At 39.0% G+C, this 22,375-nt stretch overlaps 1 protein-coding gene across 1 annotated transcript in view; it reads left to right on the top strand.

Annotated features, from left to right (window-relative positions):
- The window catches only part of LOC147994878 (uncharacterized), a 60,062-nt gene extending 44,886 nt beyond the window's left edge, over window positions 1-15,176 (top strand). Inside the window, exons 3-6 of the mRNA XM_087659543.1 lie at window positions 13,371-13,492; window positions 13,620-13,656; window positions 14,380-14,473; window positions 14,939-15,176. Of these exons, the coding sequence (XP_087515669.1) occupies window positions 13,371-13,492; window positions 13,620-13,656; window positions 14,380-14,424 (204 nt within the window). The 3' untranslated portion in view covers window positions 14,425-14,473; window positions 14,939-15,176. The remainder of the gene's footprint in view (window positions 1-13,370; window positions 13,493-13,619; window positions 13,657-14,379; window positions 14,474-14,938) is intronic.
- Window positions 15,177-22,375: the final 7,199 nt, after the last annotated feature.

The raw sequence follows: 22,375 nt of genomic DNA, 5'->3' as shown, positions 1-22,375 counted from the left end.
ATGTAATTGAGGGGCAGACAAAGTGATGAATCAGAGAAAGATTTGACAGAATGAGTCAGAGATAGAATACGCCCAATTCACATGAGAACACTGGAAGAGGCTAATTAAGAGAAGTGAAAAAAAATGGGTTGTATATGTGTATGACAATTTTAACAGGTCAGTTTTACAGAGACAGGTTATAGAGAGAACAGACTAGACACAGGTGAAGACAGAATGAGCCAGAGAATGAGAAGAAGCCAGAAGATTAGAACAGATTATTGCCAAAGTTAGTATGAGGCCAGGCAGAGCAATTCAGTCAGCAGCCAAGAAAAGCTTGGAAGAATAGATTGTATGGAGGCCTGAAGCTTCCAGGTGCAGGCCTAAGGATAATTAGAACAGAGAAGGAAATGCTCTGGACTCAGCCCAAGCTCTCATCTCTCATCTCATCATTTCATCTGATGAAATAAAAACAATATTTGCAGAAAACACCCACAATTACTGCATTGAGGTCAACCTCTAATTTTAGATCTATCTAATAGATCTTTTGTGAAATTGGGTGCTCCTATGTTTGGTGTGTAGATGGTTAAAATTGTAATATTTTCTTGATGGACTTTTCAACTAATGATTATAAAATGTTCTTTCTTATCTCTTCTGATTAGTTTTACTTTGAAGTCTATTTTGTCAGAGATTAGAATAGTTATGCCTGCTTGCTTCCTCGTCCCATTTACTTTGCTTACATTTTCTATCCTTTTAACCGAACGTGGTGTCTGTCCTTGATGGTAAAATATGTTTCTTGGAGAAAAAAAATCTAACTTTTTAAATCCAATCTTTTAGTTTCTGTTTTTTACTGGGGAACTAAGACTATTAATTTTGAGAATTATTACTAATTATACTATTATAATGTTTACTAATTTCTGTAATTTTGTTGTAGTGCCATTTTCTCTGATGTCTTTTGCTTGACAAGTATATATTATTTGTATTATTTTGGGTATTCTTATATTCCCTTGAGACCAATATATTTAATCTAATATCTTTTGTAGAGCTGGCTTTGTGGTGTTTTTCTGAGAGCACTGCCCTTGTATGTGACTTGACCCTTCTTGCTTGCTCCTTCCAATATCCTTTATTGGTTCTGTACATTCTAGGAGATCAATGAAATGTTTGTTCATGTCTTCTTTAACTTCCTTGAATTTTTAAATAATGTTTATTAATGTTCTTTTAAATTCTGCATTTTTGGCTTCGTCTGTGTAAATAATATTAAAGAATATTTCTACAGGACAGGTGAGTTTGATGGGAGATGTGCTTCTTGGTTATTTGCATTCTTTGTGGTTTGACCTGGCCTATGGACTTACTTTTTTTGGGTTGAGTGTTTGTCCTGCCTTACATAGGTCCAGTGCAGGAGCTGTATGGCTGGAGCTGGGCCAAATAACTCTGGAGGAAGAGCTGTTTAATTGGGCTAGGAAAAGATGGTTTCTACCAGAATGGCCTTTACAGTAGTTCTGTGTTTTACTTCTACCTCCTGGGTTATTGCAAGAACAGAGAACACAGGCCCTGGCAACTGTTTGGATTGTAGACTTCTTTTCCATCATCATGAGTGACTAAGGTGGATAATGATTCTGCTCCAAGGTTACATGAGCAACAGTGAAGTCCCTTCATCATTTTTTACTGACCTTGTTGAGATATCTCAAGTTCCCTGGATTGATTGTTCTTTAGGAAATGCCCATTCATAGAGCAGTGGCTTTTATCAAACACTAGATGGTGCCAGAAAACATGAAAAGCATGAAAACCACACAAGTCGTGCTGCATCACCAGGAGAGTTTCATTTGCAATGTTGCTAATTCTCCTTTTAGCAGATGTGATTTATATATTTTGATGCTCTGCTACTGTAAAATGAATTTATGTGTTATTTACTATATAGAATTCAGAGCAAATCATTGCATATGGTATCATTTGTCAATTAACATTGTATTGGCTTCACATCAAGCCTTAGTCATGAGTAGAACACCACTTCCTACTTTATCTAGAAAGCTTTGTCTCTCATATGTTTTCTACCTCTTTTAGAGTGGTTTTCTCTTAAGAATAATAGAGATGTAGTTTTTCTTTTTATCCAATTACTTAAAATCTTATTATTTCATAAGAGTTTAACCCATTCAAAGTTCATGTTTTTAAAAGTTCTATCGTCAAATTTTTCCCTCCTTGTAAAATTTTCTTATTGTATTCTTTTACTTCTATTTTGTTCAGTCAAAGATGTTTGACTTGATTTCTTATTCTAGTGTCTGAAATTTATACAGCAGTTATGCTTCCATTATATATACTGTAATATACTATTTATGCTTTTGATAATGAAATCTATATTTTTCATTAATATAAAGAATTAAATAGTATGCCTTAACCCTTTTAAAGATATAATCCATGTTTTGATGGCAGCTTTTATTAGATTTCATGCTACTTACTAGTGGGTTTTTAAGATGTACTTTGTTTTGTTTCAAAAATAGAAATGCAGTTTAACAAAAACATAAATAGCAGAAGATTATATGTACACTGAGCACGTACATAGACTCTCACTTAATGCAGGAAAGGTTTTCTGGTCCTCAGTTATGGCTGTCTGTTACACATCCCTGCTTTGTCCTTACAATTTGTTTCAAGAGAATGTGCACTACCTTCCAGGTTGGCTGTCTCCGTCAGACAAGTGATAGGCTGGTCATGTTTCCATGGCATTTTATAGAGGTCAAACATCTTCACGTTCTAAACAGTAAACTTCAATCCTATGGAGGTTTAATAGTAGTTCCCCAGGATCTTAAGACATACAATCACAAACGCTGGAAACGGAGTCAGGTTAGAGGACTGGGGTTCAGATCTTGGCAGCTGACCTACCATCGGCACAGCCTCCTGGGCAGAGACTCCTGGTGTTTGTAGAGCTGTCACTCATCGAGATAGTCGGTACCTTGGCTTCAGGGAGGACTGCATTCATTCTTGCTGATCTAAAGTTTCTCGCAAATGACCATCTTTCAAAACTAGAAGCGATGTTTCCCTCATTGTCCAGCAGAGGGTGCTGTGTAATAAAGGGAATCTGTTCCTGGCTTTTTTTTTTTTTTTTCATAAAGCAGTGAACACCAGAATATGTATGCCATAAGGATTTCAGCATCAGAAGTCAGACTAACTCTTTTTTTCCCAATAACCCTTCTTTTTGCTCACTCAGTTCACCCTGTAGAGTTGATCCACACAGAAGCTGATTCACAGTCTGCACATCTGTTGACTTGGAATTGTCTTCATGTGTGTTTAGATCAGACTTTTTCTTTTGATAATTTTTATTGGATATTTTGGTTTTTTTTCTTTTTGCTAATTTATTTTTATTTGATTTTTAATTTACATTTCAAATGTTTTCCCCTTTCCGAGTTTCCCCTCCAGAAACCCACTATTTCCCCCTGCTTCTATGAGGGTGCTACCCTACCCTCCCATCTAACATCACACCTCCTCTTCCTGACATTCCCCTACAAGGACCTCTCCTCCTATTGATACCGAACAAAGTCATCCTCTGCTACATATGGGGCTGGAGCCACGTTCTCTTGGGATGATGGTGTTTTCGTCCTTGGGAGCTCTGGGGTGTCTAGTTGATTGATATTGTTCTTCCTATGGAGTTGCAAACCCCTTCAGCTCCTTCAGTCCTTTCTCTAACTCCTCCATTGGAGACCCTGTTCTCAGTTCAGTGGTTGTCTGCAAGCATCTACCTCTGTATTTGTAGGGCTCTCGCAGAGCCTCTTAGCAGACAGCTATATCAGGCTCCTTTCAGCATGCACTTCTTAGCATCCACAATATTGTCTGGGTGTGGAGGCTGCATATGGGTTACATTCCAAGTTGGAGCAGTCTCTGGATGGCCTTTCAGTCTCTGTTCCACACTTTATCTCTGTATTTCCTCGTATTTTTGTCCTCCCTCCCTTTTTTAGATTTATTTATTATATATGTACTATAGATGTCTTCAGACACACCAGAAGAGGGCATCAGATCTCATTACAGATGTTTGTGGGCCACCATGTGGTTGCTGGTATTTGAACTTAGAACCTCTGGAAGAGCAATTGGTGCTCTTAACCACTGAGCCATCGCTCCAGCCCTTGTTTCCCCTTCTAAGAAGTTCTGAAGCATCCACACTTTGGTCTTCCTTCTTCTTGAGCTTCCTGTGGATTGTGAACTGAATCTGGGTATTCCGAGCTTTTGGGCTAATATCCGCTTATCAGTGAATGCATAAAATCTGTGGGTTGTGTGTGTGTGTGTGTGTGTGTGTGTGTGTGTGTGTGTGTGTGTGTGTATGTATGTATGTGAGATTGGGTTACCTCACTGAGGATGGTATTTTCAAGTTCCATCCACTTGCCTAAAAATTTTGTGAAGTCATTGTTTTTAATAGCTGAGTAGTAGTCCATTGTGTAAATGTACATTTTATGTATTCATTTCTGTGTTGAAGGACATCTGAGTTGTTTCCAGCTTTTGACTATTATAAATAAGGCTGCTATGAACATAGTGGAGCCTGTGTCTTTGTTGTATGTTGGAGCATCTGTTGGGTGTATGCCCAGGAGTGGTATAGTTTGGTCCTCAGGTAGTATTATGTCCAATTATCTGGGGAACCACCAGACTGATTTCCAGAGTGGTTGAACCAGCTTGCAATCTGACCAATAATGGAGACGTGTTCCTCTTTCTCCACATTCTCTCCAGCAACTCACCTGAGTTTTTGATCTTAGCCATTCTGACTGATGTGAGGTAGAATACCAGAGTTGTTTTGATTTGCATTTCCCTGATGATTAAGGATGTTGAATATTTCTTTAGGTGCTTCTCAGTCATTCAGTATTCCTCAATTGAGAATTCTTTGTTTAGCTCTGTACCCGCCCCTTTTTTTTTATTAACTTGAGTATTTCTTATTTACATTTCGAGTGTTATTCCCTTTCCCGGTTTCCAGGCAATCATCCCCCTAATCCCTCCCTCTCCCCTTCTTTATGGGTGTTCCCCTCCCCACCCTCCCCCCATTGCCACCCTCCCCCCAACAATCATGTACCCCATTTTTTAAAAAGGGTTATTTGCCTCTCTGGAGTCTAACTTCTTGAGTTCTTGTATATTTTGGATATTAGCCCTCTATCAGATGTAGGATTGGTAAAGATCTTTTCCCAATCTGTTGGTTGCCATTTTGTCCAAACAGCAGTGTCCTTTGTCTTACAGAAGCTTTGCAATTTTATGAGGTCCCATTTGTCAGTTCTTGATCTCAGAACATATTTGGTGTTCTGTTCAGGAAAATTTTCCATGTGTCAATGTATTTGAGGCTCTTTCCCACTTTCTCTTCTATTAGTTTGAGTGTATCTGGTTTTCTGTGGATGTCTTTGATCCACTTGGCTTTGTACACAGATATATAAGAATGGATTGTTCTGTATTCTTCTACATGGTGACCTCCAGTTGAACAAACACCATATGTTGAAAATGCTGTCTTTTTTAAATTGGATGGTTTTAGCTTTTTTGTCAAAGATCAAGTGACCATAGGTGTGTGGGTTCATTTCTGGCTCTTCAATTCTATTCCATTGATCTACCTGCCTGTCTCTGTACCAATACCATACATTTTATCACTATTTCTATGTAATATAACTTGAGGTTAGGGATGGTGATTTCCCCAGAAATTCTTTTATTGTTGAGAATAATTTTTGCTATCCTATGTTTTTTGTCATTCTATATGAATTTGCAAATTGCTCTTTCTAACTCTGTGAAGAATTGAGTTGGAATTTTGATGAGGATTACATTGAATCTGTAGATGACCATTCGGCAAGATGACCATTTTTACTATATTAATCCTGCCAATCCATGAGCATGGGAGATCTTTCCATCTTCTGAGGTCTTCTTCAATTTCTTTCTTCAGAGACTTGAAGTTTTTGTCATACAGATCTTTCACTTGCTTGGTTAGAGTCACACCAAGCTATTTTATATTATTTGTCACTATTGGGAAGGATGTCCTTTTCCCAATTTCTTTCTCAGCCTGTTTATCCTTTGAGTAGAGGGAGGCTAGTGATTAGTTTGAGTTAATTTTATATCCAGCCACTTTGCTGAAATTGTTTATTAGCTGTAGGAATTCTCTGGTGGAATTTTTGGAGTCACTTAAGTATACTATCATATCATCTACAAATAGTGATATTTTGACTTTTTCCTTTCCAATTTGTATTCCTTTGACCTTCTTTTGCTGACTGATTGCTCTGGCTAGGACTTCGAGAACTATATTGAATAAGTAGGGAGAGAATGGGCAGCCTTGTCTAGTCCCTGATTTTAGTGGGATTGCTTCAAGTTTCTTTCCATTTAGTTTAATGTTGGCTACTGGTTTGCTGTATAAGGCTTTTACTATGTTTAGGTACTATGTTTAGGGCCTTGAATTCCTATTCTTTCCAGGACTTTTATCATGAAGGGGTGTTGAATTTTGTCACATGCTTTCTCAACATCTAATGAAATGATCATGTGGTTTTTATCTTTGACTTTGTTTATATAGTGAATTACGTTGATGGTTTTCCATATATTAAACCATCCCTGAATACCTGGATGAAGCCTACTTGATCATGATGGATGATTGTTTTGATGTGTTCTCGGATTTGGTTTGCAAGAATTTTATTGAGTATTTTTGCGTCGATATTCATAAGGGAAATTGGTCTGAATTCTCTTTCTTGTTGGGTCTTTGTGTGGTTTAGATATAAGAATAATTGTGGCTTCATAGAAGGAATTCGGTAGTGCTCCATCTGTTTCAATTTTGTGGAATAGTTTGGATAATATTGGTATGAGGTCTTCTATGAAGGTCTGATAGAATTCTGCACTGAACCCGTCTGGACCTGGGCTCTTTTTGGTTGGGAGATTTTTAATGACTGCTTCTATTTCTTTAGGAGTTATGGGCTTGTTTAAATGGTTTATCTGTTCCTGATTTAACTTTGGTACCTGGTATCTGTCTAGGAAATTGTCCATTTCCTGCAGATTTTCAAGTTTTGTTGAATATAGGCTTTGTAGTAGGATCTGATGATTTTTTTTTAATTTCCTCTGATTCTGTTGCTACGTCTCCCTTTTCATTTCTGATTTTGTTAATTTGGACACACTTTCTGTGTCCTCTGGTTAGTCTGGCTAAGGGTTTATCTATCTTGTTGATTTTTTCAAAGAACCAGCTTTTGGTTATGTTGATTCTTTGTATAGTTCTTTTTGTTTCTGCTTGGTTGATTTCAGACCTAAGTTTGATTATTTCCTGACATCTACTCCTCTTGTGTGAATTTGCTTCTTTTGGATTCTAGAGCTTTCAGGTATGCCATCAAGCTGCTGGTGTATGCTCTCTCGGTTTCTTTTAGAAGGCACTCAGAGCTATGAGTTTTCCTCTTAGCACCTCTTTCATTGTGTCCCATAAGTTTGGGTATGTTGTGCCTTCATTTTCATTAAATTCTAGAGTCTTTCTCTTACACTGGTGATCTTACTAGAATATTCATTGCTACCTATGAGGTCAGAGTCCAGGGTCAGTCCATGTATAGTCTTTAGGTAGTGGCTTAGTCCCTGGAAGCTCTGGTTGCTTGGCATTGTTGTACATATGGGGTCTCGAGCCCCTTCAAGCTCTTCCAGTTCTTTCTCTGATTCCTTCAACGGGGGTCCTATTCTCAGTTCGGTGGTTTGCTGCTGGCATTCGCCTCTGTATTTGCTGTATTCTGGCTGTGTCTCTCAGGAGCGATCTACATCTAGCACGCATGGTATTATGTCTATCTTTCTGTACCTGTTGAGGCCCGTTTTTTGACCAATTATATGGTCAATTTTGGAGAAAGTACCATGAGGAGCTGAGAAGAAGGTATATCCTTTTGCTTTAGGATAGAATGTTCTATAAATATCCGTTAAGTCCATTTGGCTCATGACTTCTCTTAGTCTGTCAACATCACTGTTTAATTTCTGTTTCCATGATCTGTCCATTGATGAGAGTGGAGTGTTGAAATCTCCCACTATTATTGTATGAGGTGCAATGTGTGTTTTGAGCTTTAGTAAGGTTTCTTTTACGTATGTAGGTGCCCTTGTATTTGGGGCATAGATATTTAGGATTGAGAGTTCATCTTGGTGGATTTTTCCTTTGATGAATATGAAGTGTCCTTCCTTATCTTTTTTGATGACTTTTATTTGAAAATTGATTTTATTTGATATTAGAATGGCTACTCCAGCTTGCTTCTTCTGACCATTTGCTTGGAAAGTTGTTTTCCAGCCTTTCACTCTGAGGTAGTGTCTGTCTTTGTCTCTGGGGTGTGTTTCCTGTAGGCAGCAGAAGCAGGGTCCTCATTGCGTATCCAGTTTGTTAATCTATTTCTTTTTATTGGGGAGTTGAGGCCATTGATGTTGAGAGATATTAAGGAATAGTGATTATTGCTTCCCGTTATATTCATATTTGGATGTGAGGTTATGTTTGTGTGCTTTCACTCTCTTTGTTTTGTTGCCAAGACGATTAGTTTCTTGCTTCTTCTAGGGTATAGCTTGCCTCCTTATGTTGGGCTTTACCATTTATTATCCTTTGTAGTGCTGGATTTGTAGAAAGATATTGTGTAAATTTGGTTTTGTCATGGAATATCTTGGTTTCTCCATCTATGTTAATTGAGAGTTTTGCAGGATACAGTAACCTGGGCTGGCATTTGTGCTCTCTTAGGGTCTGTATGACATCAGTCCAGGATCTTCTGGCCTTCATAGTTTCTGGCGAGAAGTCTGGTGTGATTCTGATAGGTCTCCCTTTATATGTTACTTGACCTTTTTCCCTTACTGCTTTTAATATTTTCTTTATTTTGTGCGTTTGGTGTTTTGACAATTATGTGACGGGAGGTGTTTCTTTTCTGGTCCAATCTATTTGGAGTTCTGTAGGCTTCTTGTATGTCTATGGGTATCTCTTTTTTTAGGTTAGGGAAGTTTTCTTCTATGATTTTTTTGAAGATATTTACTGGTCCTTTGAGCTGGGAGTCTTCACTCTCTTCTATACCTATTATCCTTAGGTTTGATCTTCTCATTGAGTCCTGGATTTCCTGTATGTTTTGGACCAGTAGCTTTTTCTGCTTTACATTATCTTTGACAGTTGAGTCAATGATTTCTATGGAATCTTCTGCTCCTGAGATTCTCTCTTCCATCTCTTGTATTCTGTTGGTGAAGCTTGTATCTACAGCTCCTTGTCTCTTCTTTTGGTTTTCTATATCCAGGGTTGTTTCCATGTGTTCTTTCTTGATTGCTTCTATTTCCATTTTTAATTCCTTCAACTGTTTGATTGTGTTTTCCTGGAATTCTTTCAGGGATTTTTGCGATTCTTTCAGGGATTTTTGCGATTCCTCTCTGTAGGCTTCTACTTGTTTATTAATGTTTTCCTGTGTTTCCCTAAGGGAGTTCTTCACGTCTTTCTTGAAGTCCTCCAGCATCATGATCAAATATGATTTTGAAACTAGATCTTGCTTTTCTGGTGTGTTTGGATAGTCCATGTTTGTTTTGGTGGGAGAATTGGGCTCCGATGATGCCATGTAGTCTTGGTTTCTGTTGCTTGTGTTCCTGTGCTTGCCTCTCGCCATCAGATTATCTCTAGTGTTACTTTGTTCTGCTATTTCTGACAGTGGCTAGACTGTCCTATAAGCCTGTGTGTCAGGAGTGCTGTAGACCTGTTTTCCTCTCTTTCAGTCAGTTATGGGGACAGAGTGTTCTGCTTTCGGGCGTGTAGTTTTTCCTCTCTACAGGTCTTCAGCTGTTCCTGTGGGCCTGTGTCTTGAGTTCACCAGGCAGCTTTCTTGCAGCAGAAAAGTTGGTCTTACCTGTGGTCCCGAGGCTCAAGTTCGCTCGCGGGGTGCTGCCCACGGGCTCTTTGTGGGGGCAGCAACCAGGAAGACTTGTGCCGCCCCTTCCGGGAGCTTATGCAGCCTCAGGACTGCCCACCTGACCAGGCAGAGAGGTCTCTTTCCCACGGGGTCTGGGAGCAGAGAGCTGCTGCGGGCCGGGATCCGCGAGTGTGGGACTTCCGGTAAACACAGGACGTGCCAGGTTCTAGAGGAATTCTGCCTCTGTGTGTCCCGATTTCACCAGGCAGCTTTCTTGCAGCAGAAAAGTTGGTCTTACCTGTGGTCCCGAGGCTCAAGTTCGCTCGTGGGGTGCTGCCCATGGGCTCTGTGCGGCGGCAGCAACCAGGAAGACCTGTGCCGCCCTTCCGGGAGCTTCAGTGCACCAGGGTTCCAGATGGCCTTTGGTGTTTTCCTCTGGCGTCCGAGATGTATGTACAGAGAGCAGTCTCTTCTGGTTTCCCAGGCTTGTCTGCCACTCTGAAGGTTTAGCTCTCCCTCCCATGGGATTTGGGTGCAGAGGACTGTTTATCCAGTCTGTTTCCTTCAGGTTCCGGCGGTGTCTCAGGCAGGGGTCCTGCCGCTCCTGGGCCCTCCCCCATGGGAGCCCAGAGGCCTTATACAGTTTCCTCTTGGGCCAGGGATGTGGGCAGGGGTGGGCAGTGTTGGTGGTCTCTTTTGCTCTGCAGCCTCAGGAGTGCCCACCTGACCAGGCGGTCGGGTCTGTCTCCCACGGTGTCTGGGAGCTCTTTAAGACTTTCTATGTCCATCTGTAATGGCTATTTTCCATTGCTGTGATAAAACACCATGACCAAGAAAACTTAGAAAAGAGAAAAAGCGTAGCTGTGCTTATGTCCTTCTTAAAGTCATCTAACGTCATCATGAGATATGATTTTAAATCAGAATCTTGCTTTTCTGGTGTGTTGAGGTATCCTGGAATTGCTCTGTTGGGAGAACTGGGTACTGATGATACCAAGTGGCCTTGGTTTCTGTTGCTTAGATTCTTGTACTTGCCTCTAGACATGTGGTTATCTCTGGTGCTAGCTTGTTTTGCTGTCTCTGACAGTGGCTTGACCGTCCTGTAAGCTTTTGTTTCAGCACTCCTTGGAGTTCAGCTCTTTACCTGTGGGATCCAGGTACAGACAGTAGTGGTACAGGTCAGCTCCTGGCTCAGAGGGAAACCAGAAGAGAAGACTAATTCTTAAAAGAACAAGAAAATGAAGGATATTTTCCCCCCACCCCACCCCAGGCTATCCTAGAATGTGCAATTCTCATGTCTCAGCCCCTGAGTGCTGGAATTGCAGGCATGCTCCTGTATTTTTCTCTCAGGGACTAAAATACTTATGTTCTTATAAACTGAGAAATCCAAATTTTAAATATTTTATGTCTATTTCTTTCAACTGTAAAGAACAACAGCAAAAAACATTTGGGATCCTCTTTATTAATTCCTCCACTCCAAAGCCATCCTGATTTCAGTCTAGTTTAAAACAATCAACTTAAACATGTAGTTTGGCTTAGAGGCCACTTCACTCTACATTCTCCCATGTCAGTTTTGTCTGCTATTAACTCTGGCTCCACAAAAGGTCTCTCTAGAAGACTTTCTATGTCCATCTGTGATGGTTATTTTCCATTGCTGTGATAAAACACCATGACCAAGAAGACTTAGAAAAGAGAGAAAAGGGTAGCTGTGCTTATGTTTTCAGAGGTTTAGAGTCTGCAGTGGCAGATCAAAGGCAGCAGTTGTTAAACTAGGAGGCTGGAGCTTAACTATTTTGAGTGATGGCATGACAGATGAGGAGAAATTATTCATATTGCTCTTGATACATTACCCTCAAGTCGTGTGTACTAAGTATGAGTGTTGTTTAATTGACAGCTTTGGATAAACTGCCATTTACCTCTTCCCTTTGACAACTTTAGGTTTATCTTCTATGATGTTGAAAGTTAAAGAAGGCGGTCTAAGTGAGAGTCTTGCAAAGCAGTACTTCATTTGTAAATAATTTAATATAGGTTTAATGTAAAAGTAATTTTTATTTGCCAGATGTAATTGTTTTCTTGGCTACTTACTGATGAATAAGCTCACCCTTTCTAGCTCTTTCTGGCTGACTCAACTCAGATGTTCTGATTCAAACTCCTCTCCAAGCTGACTCATTCAAATTGGCTTCTGACTGGATTGCTCTGCTTGGAAAGACTGCCTCTGAACTCCACAAACTGGGTTTGCCTTTTTAGCTCTCATTAACAGGAAGATAGGTCTTGGTGTGAATACTTATCTGGGCTGTGCTGTCAATAGCTCTCTCAAGAGGGGGCCAATGGAAGCATCTTTGATCATTATACTCAAGAAGAGAGAAGACAGACCGCAAAGGACTCAGCACTTGCCACAGCCCATTTACTGTAGGCTCACCTGAGGGCAAAGTTATCCACATCCTCACATGGATTCATGGAGACAGATGCATGATACCTAATGTGATTTCCAAAACTCAAGTCAGAAATGAAAAACATTTGTTCACAAGTTAATGATTCAGAAATCAGAGATGAACACATGGGAGACACTTGACTTCCATACTGTTTTTGCAAACTTTCTTGGCCCTGCTTTACTTATTTAAGATTAATGATTACCTGTTTGTACCACCAAAATACCACGATTTAGGACCATGCTCATTCCTTTCTTCCTTTTATAAGTATTTCCTTTTAATATACCTGGTTTCATCTCTTCTTATTTTGTATGACACAACTACTCCTCAGTTCGTTTTTGTTTTTGGTTTTGTGGGGTTTTTTTGGGAGGGGTTGTTGTTGTTATTTTGGTATTTTTCTTTGTGAGATCCTGAACCAAAGTGTGAGTTTCTTAAGAGCAAATTGTATGCAAAATTTTACTTCTGTTTATTTCCACTAGGGCTGTGAACGTAGATAGTATGTATTTGGTAAAGAGAGGAAAAGGTTGGAAAGACTGCACCAATAGCAGTCTGAAATGGGAAAAAGGGGGAACTGTGTTTAAAAGGTCTGCAATCTATAGCGAATAAGGAGGGCTACTATAGATTCTGAAAAGTCTAAATAGTTGCTTGAACTTTGAGCATTTGGCACATTGGCAAATAACATAGTTGTTCATGGTGTTTTAACCTGGAATAAGTTGGTTTATACAATGCCACTTTCTGGCATTTCTTTTCATTAACCCAAGTCATGCAAAACATTAGAGGATGTGCATTTTCCTTCATGGCCAAGTTCAAGTGGCTAGCTGAAGCTATTTCATAGCTGAGCTTAAGGAAGGGAGTAAGTTTGTCTGAATACTACCCTACTGATGAATAATGATGCTTCTCTTGACATCCACATTCCTGAGCCAAAATAAGAAGCCTTTTTAGTAAGACCCCCTAGTCTTGTTCTAGGCCTAATCCCATTTGCACTTGATATGAGGCGATCAGATGAGTAAAAATAACTCCAAGGAAGAGAAAATGGGGCGCTATACCAGGAACTGACCGGAAGGACCTCAGTTTTCCAGAAGGAGGCCAAAGGAAGTACTACCCAAAACTGAGATCATATCAAAAACTCTTGAGTCATGCTACCCATTTGCTTTCTCCTTGTTCCAAGGTTTGCTGTGAAGTTCCAGGTGTGAAAAAGAATGGGAGAATCTCACAGACTGGCAGTGACCTCTCTGGAGATGCAGGAAATCCAGCCACTCTGAAGCAGCCACCAGCCTTTCACCAGCTCAGGTTCTGACTGTTGGTCACATGTGATGTGCCCATTTATATTTAAATAAAAGTGGAACATAACTGGAAATTCAGTTCTTCAGTCCCACTGACTGCATTTTAAATGATCTTTGTGTCTTTTGCATCACAGGATGAAGACAATAGATGAGTATAACCGTCATAGAAAGGTGTCTGGATCTGTTGTTATAGACTACACTTGCCAACTGCTCTGTTTCCTAAACAGTTTGAAAATCACGAAATTATCCACAGAGCAGGGACCACATCTTGTACCTCATGGTGCTTATTTATATGCAGCCTTGTCCAAAGAGAAGCATTCGAAGAGAACCAAGCCTCTATCACAAAATAGTAAAAATGATGTGATTATATTAATTTCTCAAAAATATAAGAAAAAATAGATAGACATAAAAAGAAGGAAAGAGATACTGGACTTTCTCAGAAGGGAAACTTTTAAAATTATAGTGCTAATTCCTATAGGATTTAAAAAATTTACTACATATAAAAACCATCTAATGAATACTTTCTTTTTATCATATTTTAATTAATGAAGTTATGATTACAGTTCTCTAATGAATAAAAAGATGACTGGTCTTCACCATCAATCTGATTTTCACAGGCTTGTGTCATTTTCAAGCCTGAGTTCTGTCATAAACACAGCAACTCTTTGTCTTACATTTAAATGATAAAATAAAATTGCTAAAACAAATAGAAAGCAAATAGCTGTTGGTAATATCTCAATATCACAGCCCTAAAAAGAAGATTTACTGTGGACAAGAACAATCTTTGAGACAGGGAAAGAAATTGCATAATTTCTTTCTAACCACTGTCTTGGGGTGATGTTTCCCTTCTTTTTTCTGCAACTTTTAATTTTTTTTATTTGTTTCTTTTTTGAGATGGGGTCTCTTGTATTCCTGGTTGGACTTGAACTTCCTGTGTAGCTGAACTCCAAATCGTCTTGCCTCTACCTCCTAAACAGAGGGACTTCAGGTGTGTAACACCATACATGATGGATTTCATGCTGGGTAATGGTGTGCTCTTATATGCCACATCTCCAATCTCCCTCTCTCTCTTTACTGAGGTAAATATATTATGGAATCTACCACTTCATCCTTTTCTAGTGTGAAGTCAGTGACCTGAAGCTTGCTTACAGTGCTGTGAAAGTATCACTGTGCATTTCTACATTTCTGTGATCCTAAAATGACACACTGCACTCATTAGAACTTTCTAGTTTCCATCTCCCCAGAACACAGTGACTGCCACTCTCCTATTTGTTTGACTGCTCTAAGTATTTATTTGGCTAAATTTGGCCTAATTCACATGGCATGGTGTTTTCAAGTTCATATCATAGCAAATACCAAACGTTCATTCCTTTGAATGCCAGATAATATTCCATTGTATGTTTATGCCACATTGCATGTATCAATTCACCTGTTCATGTCTCCTCTTTTACAGTTCTTCAAATTCATAACTTTTAGAGGACAATGAAACAGCTTTCCACAATTATGTCTTTGTGTGCCAGAGGCTCAGCTGGATTCACTGTTGTGTTCCTTATTGTTTTCCTGGCACCTTGTCAGTTGGTGTAACTTGTCTTTGGCATGAAAGCGAATGACTTCAATATTTTCCAGGAAGGAAAAGTTTAAAGAGATCTATTATTGCTTTCTTAAAGAGAAATAAATCGTTGTTATTATTTAAAGTAGAAATCAATTATCTTTTTTACAAGCATTACCCCACCAAGGCAAGAAATATAATCCATGAACAAATGTCGACGCAGGAAGAGCACACACCACTCCTGTGGTGAACTGCAATGCAGAAGACAGCAATACTCCAAAGACCAACACGTCATACACACACTGTGCAGGTGGGAGCTTCGCAAAGTCATTGAGTAGAGTTTCCTCTTCTTTGAATGTTTTTAAGAGTTATACTCTGCATGTTGAGCTATTTCATAAGGGATAGAAAAAGTGTTTCTAGTATTTCAAAACAACCGTAGCAGGAGGAATGAAATTTTCACTCCTTATTCAAAGTTGGCAAACATTTAGCAAGCGAACAAACAAATAAACTTGATATCAAATATCTGTGTCATTTATAGGGAGGTTAGTAGTTAGGAAATAAAATGATCATATTTACAGACTTTGATAAGGCTTCATATCTGAAAGTGGAATTTGTTGTGCTGCTTGAAAATCTAGAACAGAAGCTGTCTCACCAAGACCGAGTGCTAACAACACCCAGGAACTCTGACATTGCTCACAGTGCATATGAGAGGATGGTGGCTCCTGAAACATTACAGTTCTGACTTTCAAAAAACTGCTTTCTTCATTTAAAATACTTTATCTTCAGACATCTGATAACCTGTTAAAGGCTTAGAGTTACTGTGTGTCTTAGTTAGGGCTTCTATTGCTGCAATGAGACACCGTGACAAAAAAAAAAGTTGGGGAAGAAAGGATTTATTTGGTTCACAATTTGACATGATAGTTTATTACTGAAGGAAACCAGAACAGGAACTCGAAGGGGACAAACTTAAACAGGAGCTGATGCACAGGCCATAGAAGATTGATATGTACTGACTTATTCCTCGTGGCATGCTCATCCTGCTTTCTTACAGAAATCAGGACCACCAGCCCAAGAATAGCCCCATATACAATAGCCTGGGCTCTCCTCCATCAATCAACAATTAAGAAAATGCCCTGCTGGCTTGTGTACAGCTGGATCTTATGGAAGCATTTTCTTAATTAAGGGTCCTGCCTCCCAAATGATTTTAGCTTATGTCAAGTTGACATAAAACTAATCAGGACACCATGTATAACCCATTTTGATTTTTACAGCCAAACTGCAATGCAGTTCAGATGATAATTATAATTAATTTTGATCATGTAGAAATAATAATAATATACCATATGAAAGCACAGCCTAATCCAGAAGGCTTCAACTGCTAAATTAAGTGGCAAGACTTTCCAAAGGGACAGACCATTTTCTGTACAAAGGAAAATAGAATGCATGAATTTATCCTGAAGAAGTGTTATGGAAGTCTTTGACAATTTTCTTGTTGGTGTTGTTGGTGGTATGCCATTCTGGGCTCAGTTCCTACAGCACCATTGAGCTCTAATTCAGCTCTAATTCATGTGGAGAGCTGAGGCAGTGCCTGCCTTTCACCACCTTTGTGTTGCTCACCACTCTCTTTATATGCACAGACCTCGTTATAGCAGTTGACTTAGCCTTCATATTCATCGACCATGTTCCCTAGTCTTTCAAGCTGTTCTCTGTCCCTTTAAAGAAAGCCAGAAATCAGAAAAACATGTTGAATTTAAAACTTTTATCTATAATTGGTTCAAAATTTATAATGCAATCTAGCATCTTTTCTCGAGTCTTTTATTTATCTCTATGTACGTGTCCTTTAATATAGCAGAACAAGTGCAATTTAGAATGTTATTTATAACGGTGCTTTCTCCCTGAAGCACAGCCTGCTTCAACGTGTGCTTTCTGATTACATGCACATGTCTTTCCTGCTCTTTACAAAAGAACGACTGGGAAAACAAAAGCCAGAGCTGGGTGCAGGGTTAAGACGTGTGCGTGTGTGTGTGTGTGTGTGTGTGTGTGTGTGTGTGTGTGATATGTATATCTCTGTGAGTGCACAACTTACTAACATACCACACACTTAAAAACTGTCCAAAAGAATCTGCTTATATTAAGTTTAAAAGCACTCTTCACAGTGATTGAAAGCTGCTTTCTAAGTTATTATAAGTATATAAATAAATTCAATATTGAATGCGTAAACTCCAATGCAAAACTCCATGGAGTCAGGATTTTGAAACTAATATATAGATGATATATAGATTTTGGGTCTGGTTAATTTTGTGTGAGTCTGACTTTTTGCATTTTTAAAATAATAACTTTTATAAAAATTATCACAAAATATGTTTTTAGTCTTCATTTGGTAAAAAAGAAACTTTTAAAGACTTTGCCCTAAGTTAATATATTTAGATGTGCTTTGTTCATGCTCTTAACATTTGTACCTTCACTTGACCACCAGAAGTATAAACTTAAGTCAGTTTATCTTACTTAGGCAGGGGGCATATTTCATCTGAACGTTGCCGTGTCAGCATCTTCTTACTTGAATCACTGTAAAAACATAAGAGTGATCTGGAAATATGAATGTGTCTCAGAGTAATTGCTGCTGTACTCATAGAGTCCTGTGATTGGTCCTCAGCATCCCACCACCACCACACCACCATAAGACACACACACACACACACACACACACACACACACACACAGAGGGGGGGGTATTTCTTTTTTTCAGAGGTGGAAGGTAGAGTGGCCTTGAATTCAGAGATCCTCCTGAGTACTGGGACTAAAGATATGTATATCTATTACCTGACTCCATGCTGAGTTTTTATTTCCAGAAAATTTTGAAAACGTGGAATGATTAATCATATTTTCAGCAATTTAGTATTCCATCACCAAATCAGCTAAGTATTCATGCTTCAGCTAATGATGTTTTCTACTGGGCTACAAGATGTCCCTAAACAAAACTGACAAAGGAAATCAGCACTATTCAAGTCTATTCTTGCTATATGTGTATATCAGAGCTGGTCTGTAACTTAGTCCTCATAAATGTCCTCTTCCTGTCATTTTTTTCTTTTGTTCAGAGCTGGGGACCAAACCCAGGGCCTTGCACTTGCTAGGCAAGTGCTCTACCACTGAGCTAAATCCCCAATCCCCCTGTCATGTTAAAGAATGACAAGAATCAACAAAACCTTTGTTGTCCTCTAACTGGGGTAGTACCTTGGCTCCTGACCTGAATGTCTACTAAGAAGACAATGTCCCATAATGGATTCTTCAGTTGACTTCAGGCCACCTGGTTTTCTCAGTGTGTCAGGCTGCTCCTTAGATGCATCTGTGGCAAATTGAAAAGGTCAAGTGAAGGCTTGCTTCATTTTTGACTATTCATTCATTTTGTCAGATTAATCACTGAAACCCAGAGGAATTTTCTCAGTTTATTTTATTGTAAAATATGTGTATACAACTGTACCAAAATGACTGGCCTACTCTTATTCCTCAAATGCAAGAAGATAGATAGATACTTTTGCATGTTTCTGAACACTTACTTCAAATATGGCAGCCCAGTGTTGGGAGTTTATGAAACTTTTAAGACATGAAAGTCTGACTGGCAAATGTTGGGCACTTGGAAGGCCTTGAGGTTTATCACCTGGTCATGCTTTGTCCTGTTCATGCTTTCTGGTGCATACATTCCTATTGCCAAAAATTCTACAATGCTATTTACACTAGCATGCTCTGAAAAACATTAGTTAAAATGAATCATTCCTCAACTTGTTTCTATAAGGTGTGTTGTCATGACAAAATGGCAGGCTGGAGGGATAGCTCAGTGATTAAGATCACTGACTGCTCTTCCTGAGGTCCTGAGTTCAAAATCCCAGCAACCACATTGTGACTCACAACCATCTATAATGGGATCTGATGCCCTCTTCTGGTGTGTCTGAAGACAGTGACAGTGTACTTATAAATAATAAATAAATCTTTAAAAAAGAGAGAGAGAAATGACTAACACAAGTAGGAAGGTAGATATGTGATAGATGGATGGATGGATGGATGGATGGATGGATGGATAAACAGATGGATGGATGAATAGATGAATGGACAGATGGATGAATGGATGGATGGAGAAGGAAAGCAACCTTAAATAGGTATTTTATGAAGGCAGGGCAAGGAGCTGCAGAGTGGCGACTTTGCTGAGCTGGCTATATGATGTTGTGGCAGTTTGAATGAAAATGTCCCCACAGGCTCATGTATTTGAACACTTAGCTCCATTTTGGTTAGTCCTTTAGGAGAATTTCAGGAGGTTTGGCCATCTGGAGAAAGTATGTAACTTAGACAGGCTTGGAGAAGAAGAAAACCATTCCTAGTTTGCTCTCTCTGTTTAGTGCTTGACGTTCAAGAAGTTAACATTCAGGTTCCTGTTCCAGTTGTGATTCTTCCACTCTGCTAACATGGACTCTTATCCCTCTAGAACCATAGCTCAGATAAACTCTTCTATAAATAGCCTTGGTCATGGTATTCTATCACAGCAATAGAAAAGTAATGAAGTATAATTGGCATCTACTTAAAAATAATCTACAGTGGTGTTAAATGACTTGTGGAACAAGAAACAGAATGTGTGTGTGTGTGTGTGTGTGTGTGTGTGTGTGTGTGTGTGTGTAGAGTATAGAGTATGACACACATGACATATGGACACAAACACACATACACACACACCAGAGAGACTTCCCTATATAGAGGCCCTTCTGACAATGCACAAAGTCTGATAAGACAGCTCTGGGAAAAGGGAAGTAGAAAACTAACCTTATAGTGACCTTTCTCTCCTCACCCTCCAGAGCCGCCCAGTCATTGTCTGCTTTTCAAATTGTCCACAGAGAATTCATATTTTAAGACAACTCAAATAAGATATTTGCAAGTATCTATTTGCTATTTAGAAGCAAACATAGACTTTAGAAGAATAGATGCTTCAGGAGGAGATGGAGTTGAAGGTCCTTATTCTGACTGAAGTCACTAGGCCCTGAAATGAAACTTTTAGTCAGCAGGTTTGCAAGTACTTTATGTTCTATTATTTGTTACGACATCTTCTTGATAAAGATTTTGTAACCTATTAAAATAAGAGTGATTCATTAATTTATAAAATACATATGATTCGGTTATTGATTCATTAGTCATTTAACAAATGTTTATTGGTCTACTAAATCCCAGCATAAATTATGTATACTTTACATAGTTTACATGTATGCTGTACACTGTATGTTAAATACAGAGGGGACATGGTAAAAAAATACAGTCTGATCTTGTCCTAATGAATTGTGGGAAAAATATATTAACAAGTTACAGGTCAGAGTTATGTACTAAAAAGGAACAAAATGGGGGGGGGGGGTTGGGGAACTCTGTTGTTGGAAACTCAACCTCTTACCACCAGGGAAGGAGAAGTCAGAAAAAGGAAGTGACTCATAGTCAATGAGCGACAGCAGTTACTTTGGATGAGCCCTAGCCTTAGGACCTTTCCTGAGCACTCTTCATAGATCATTCTATTATCACATATAGAACCAATATGTAAGGAGGTACTATAAGTTTTTCTATTTTATTAATGCAAAACAAATCCTAAAATTAACTTATAACATTTAACTAGGATGACAAAATAATTCTGTGGACACAAGCACTAGCAGTCAGATTCCATTCAGCAACTCGACTTTGATCCTCAGGAAGGATATTATGTAGGGAGAGAATTGATCCCTCCAGGTTGTCCTCTGACCTCCAAACATGCCACAACTCCTAATAATGCCACTCCCTAGGGGCCAAGTATTCAAACAAATGAATCTATGGGGCCATACCTATACATTCAGCTCTCTGGCCCCCAGAGGTTTGTAGCCAAAACATGATGCAAAATGCATTTAATACTTCCCACAGTCCCCACAGTCTAACACAGTCTCAACAATATTTAAAATTTCCAAGTAAATGTCTCTGATGAGCTTCACGCAATCTCTTGACTGTAATCCCCTATAAAATCAAAATTAAAATATACATTATATATTTCCAAAATCACAGGATATACATTACCATCCTAAAGTGTCATAGTGAGGAAACACTGGACCAAAAGTGACCAAAAGCCAGCTGGGCAAACTCCAAACTCTGCATCTCCATGTCTGATGTCCAACTCCTTTCAGCTTTATTGACTGAAACACAATTCTTTCTCTTAGACTGTTAACAGTTCCTGTTAGCAGATTTCCCTAGCAGGTGTCCCACTGCTCTGTCACCTCTAATTTCTAGGAGTCTCCAAGGTAACTTAAATTTCATTCAGTTGTTCAATTTTACCACTAAAGGCTCAGGAGCCAGATCCTGGGAGTGGAAACCTGCCAGCTCAGAGAGGCAGAGAAATTACCCAGCTGAACATCCTCCAATGTCTCTTTCTTTTTTGGTTCTTTTTTTTTTTTTTTTTTTTTTCGGAGCTGGGGACCGAACCCAGGGCCTTGCGCTTCCTAGGTAAGCGCTCTACCACTGAGCTAAATCCCCAGCCCCCCTCCAATGTCTCAGAAGGAATCTCTCCTCCTACACTGTCTCAAAAACCTCAAAAACTAAATGTCCCTCCCCTCTACTTCCCGTGAGTCTCTGTCTGTCCTCCTAACTTACTCTCTGGGTTTCTTTTCTTTTCTTTTTTCCTTTTTTGGAGCTGGGGACTGAACCCAGGGCCTTGTGCTTGCTAGGCAAGCGCTCTACCACTGAGCTAAATCCCCAACCCCTGGGTTTCTTTTCTTAATAATCCTATGTTCATCTCCTCAAATGATTGCTTGTTCTACCTCTTTACCCGTAGTTGACTTTATTTAATCCTGTTTTTAATGTTCAAGCAGAGAGCTCTTGCATGAAAGGTGTGTGCTAGAACTGAGCCACACCACAACTAGAAACAGGTTTTTGCAGTAAATAACACAATCTTGGAGTTCATGATGGGATCAAATATTCTGCAAAACACCTTGGCAGTCACCTGTGAGAGCACACCCACACAGAATCATAAAAAGTTGAACAGCAATGTTGGCAGGTCCAAAACCCAAAACCTAAGATCACTTGTTTCAACATTTTTCCTCTCTTTTACAAACTTTATTCTCTTTTCATCATAGTTTTAAAATATGCTCTATAAATTTAAAATATGATTGTACAACAAAATTTGGAATGAGCAGATTCTCCTTTCTTGTGTTGGCTGTTGAAATTTGAAGATTTCATTTTTTGAAAGTTCTATAAATAAATAAATAAATAAATAAATAAATAAATGTAGAGTACCTGAGTAAGCAAATAAATTATTCCTTTGTTCATAGATCAATGTAAAAATGTCTTATATTTTAT

The sequence above is a fragment of the Rattus norvegicus genome, chromosome 4 (genome assembly GCF_021556685.1).
Source record: "Rattus norvegicus strain SHRSP/BbbUtx chromosome 4, alternate assembly SHRSP_T2T, whole genome shotgun sequence".
NCBI lineage: Eukaryota > Metazoa > Chordata > Mammalia > Rodentia > Muridae > Rattus > Rattus norvegicus.
The sequence above is the reverse complement of the archived record's forward strand: the minus strand, read 5'-3'. Positions and strand labels throughout refer to the sequence as shown.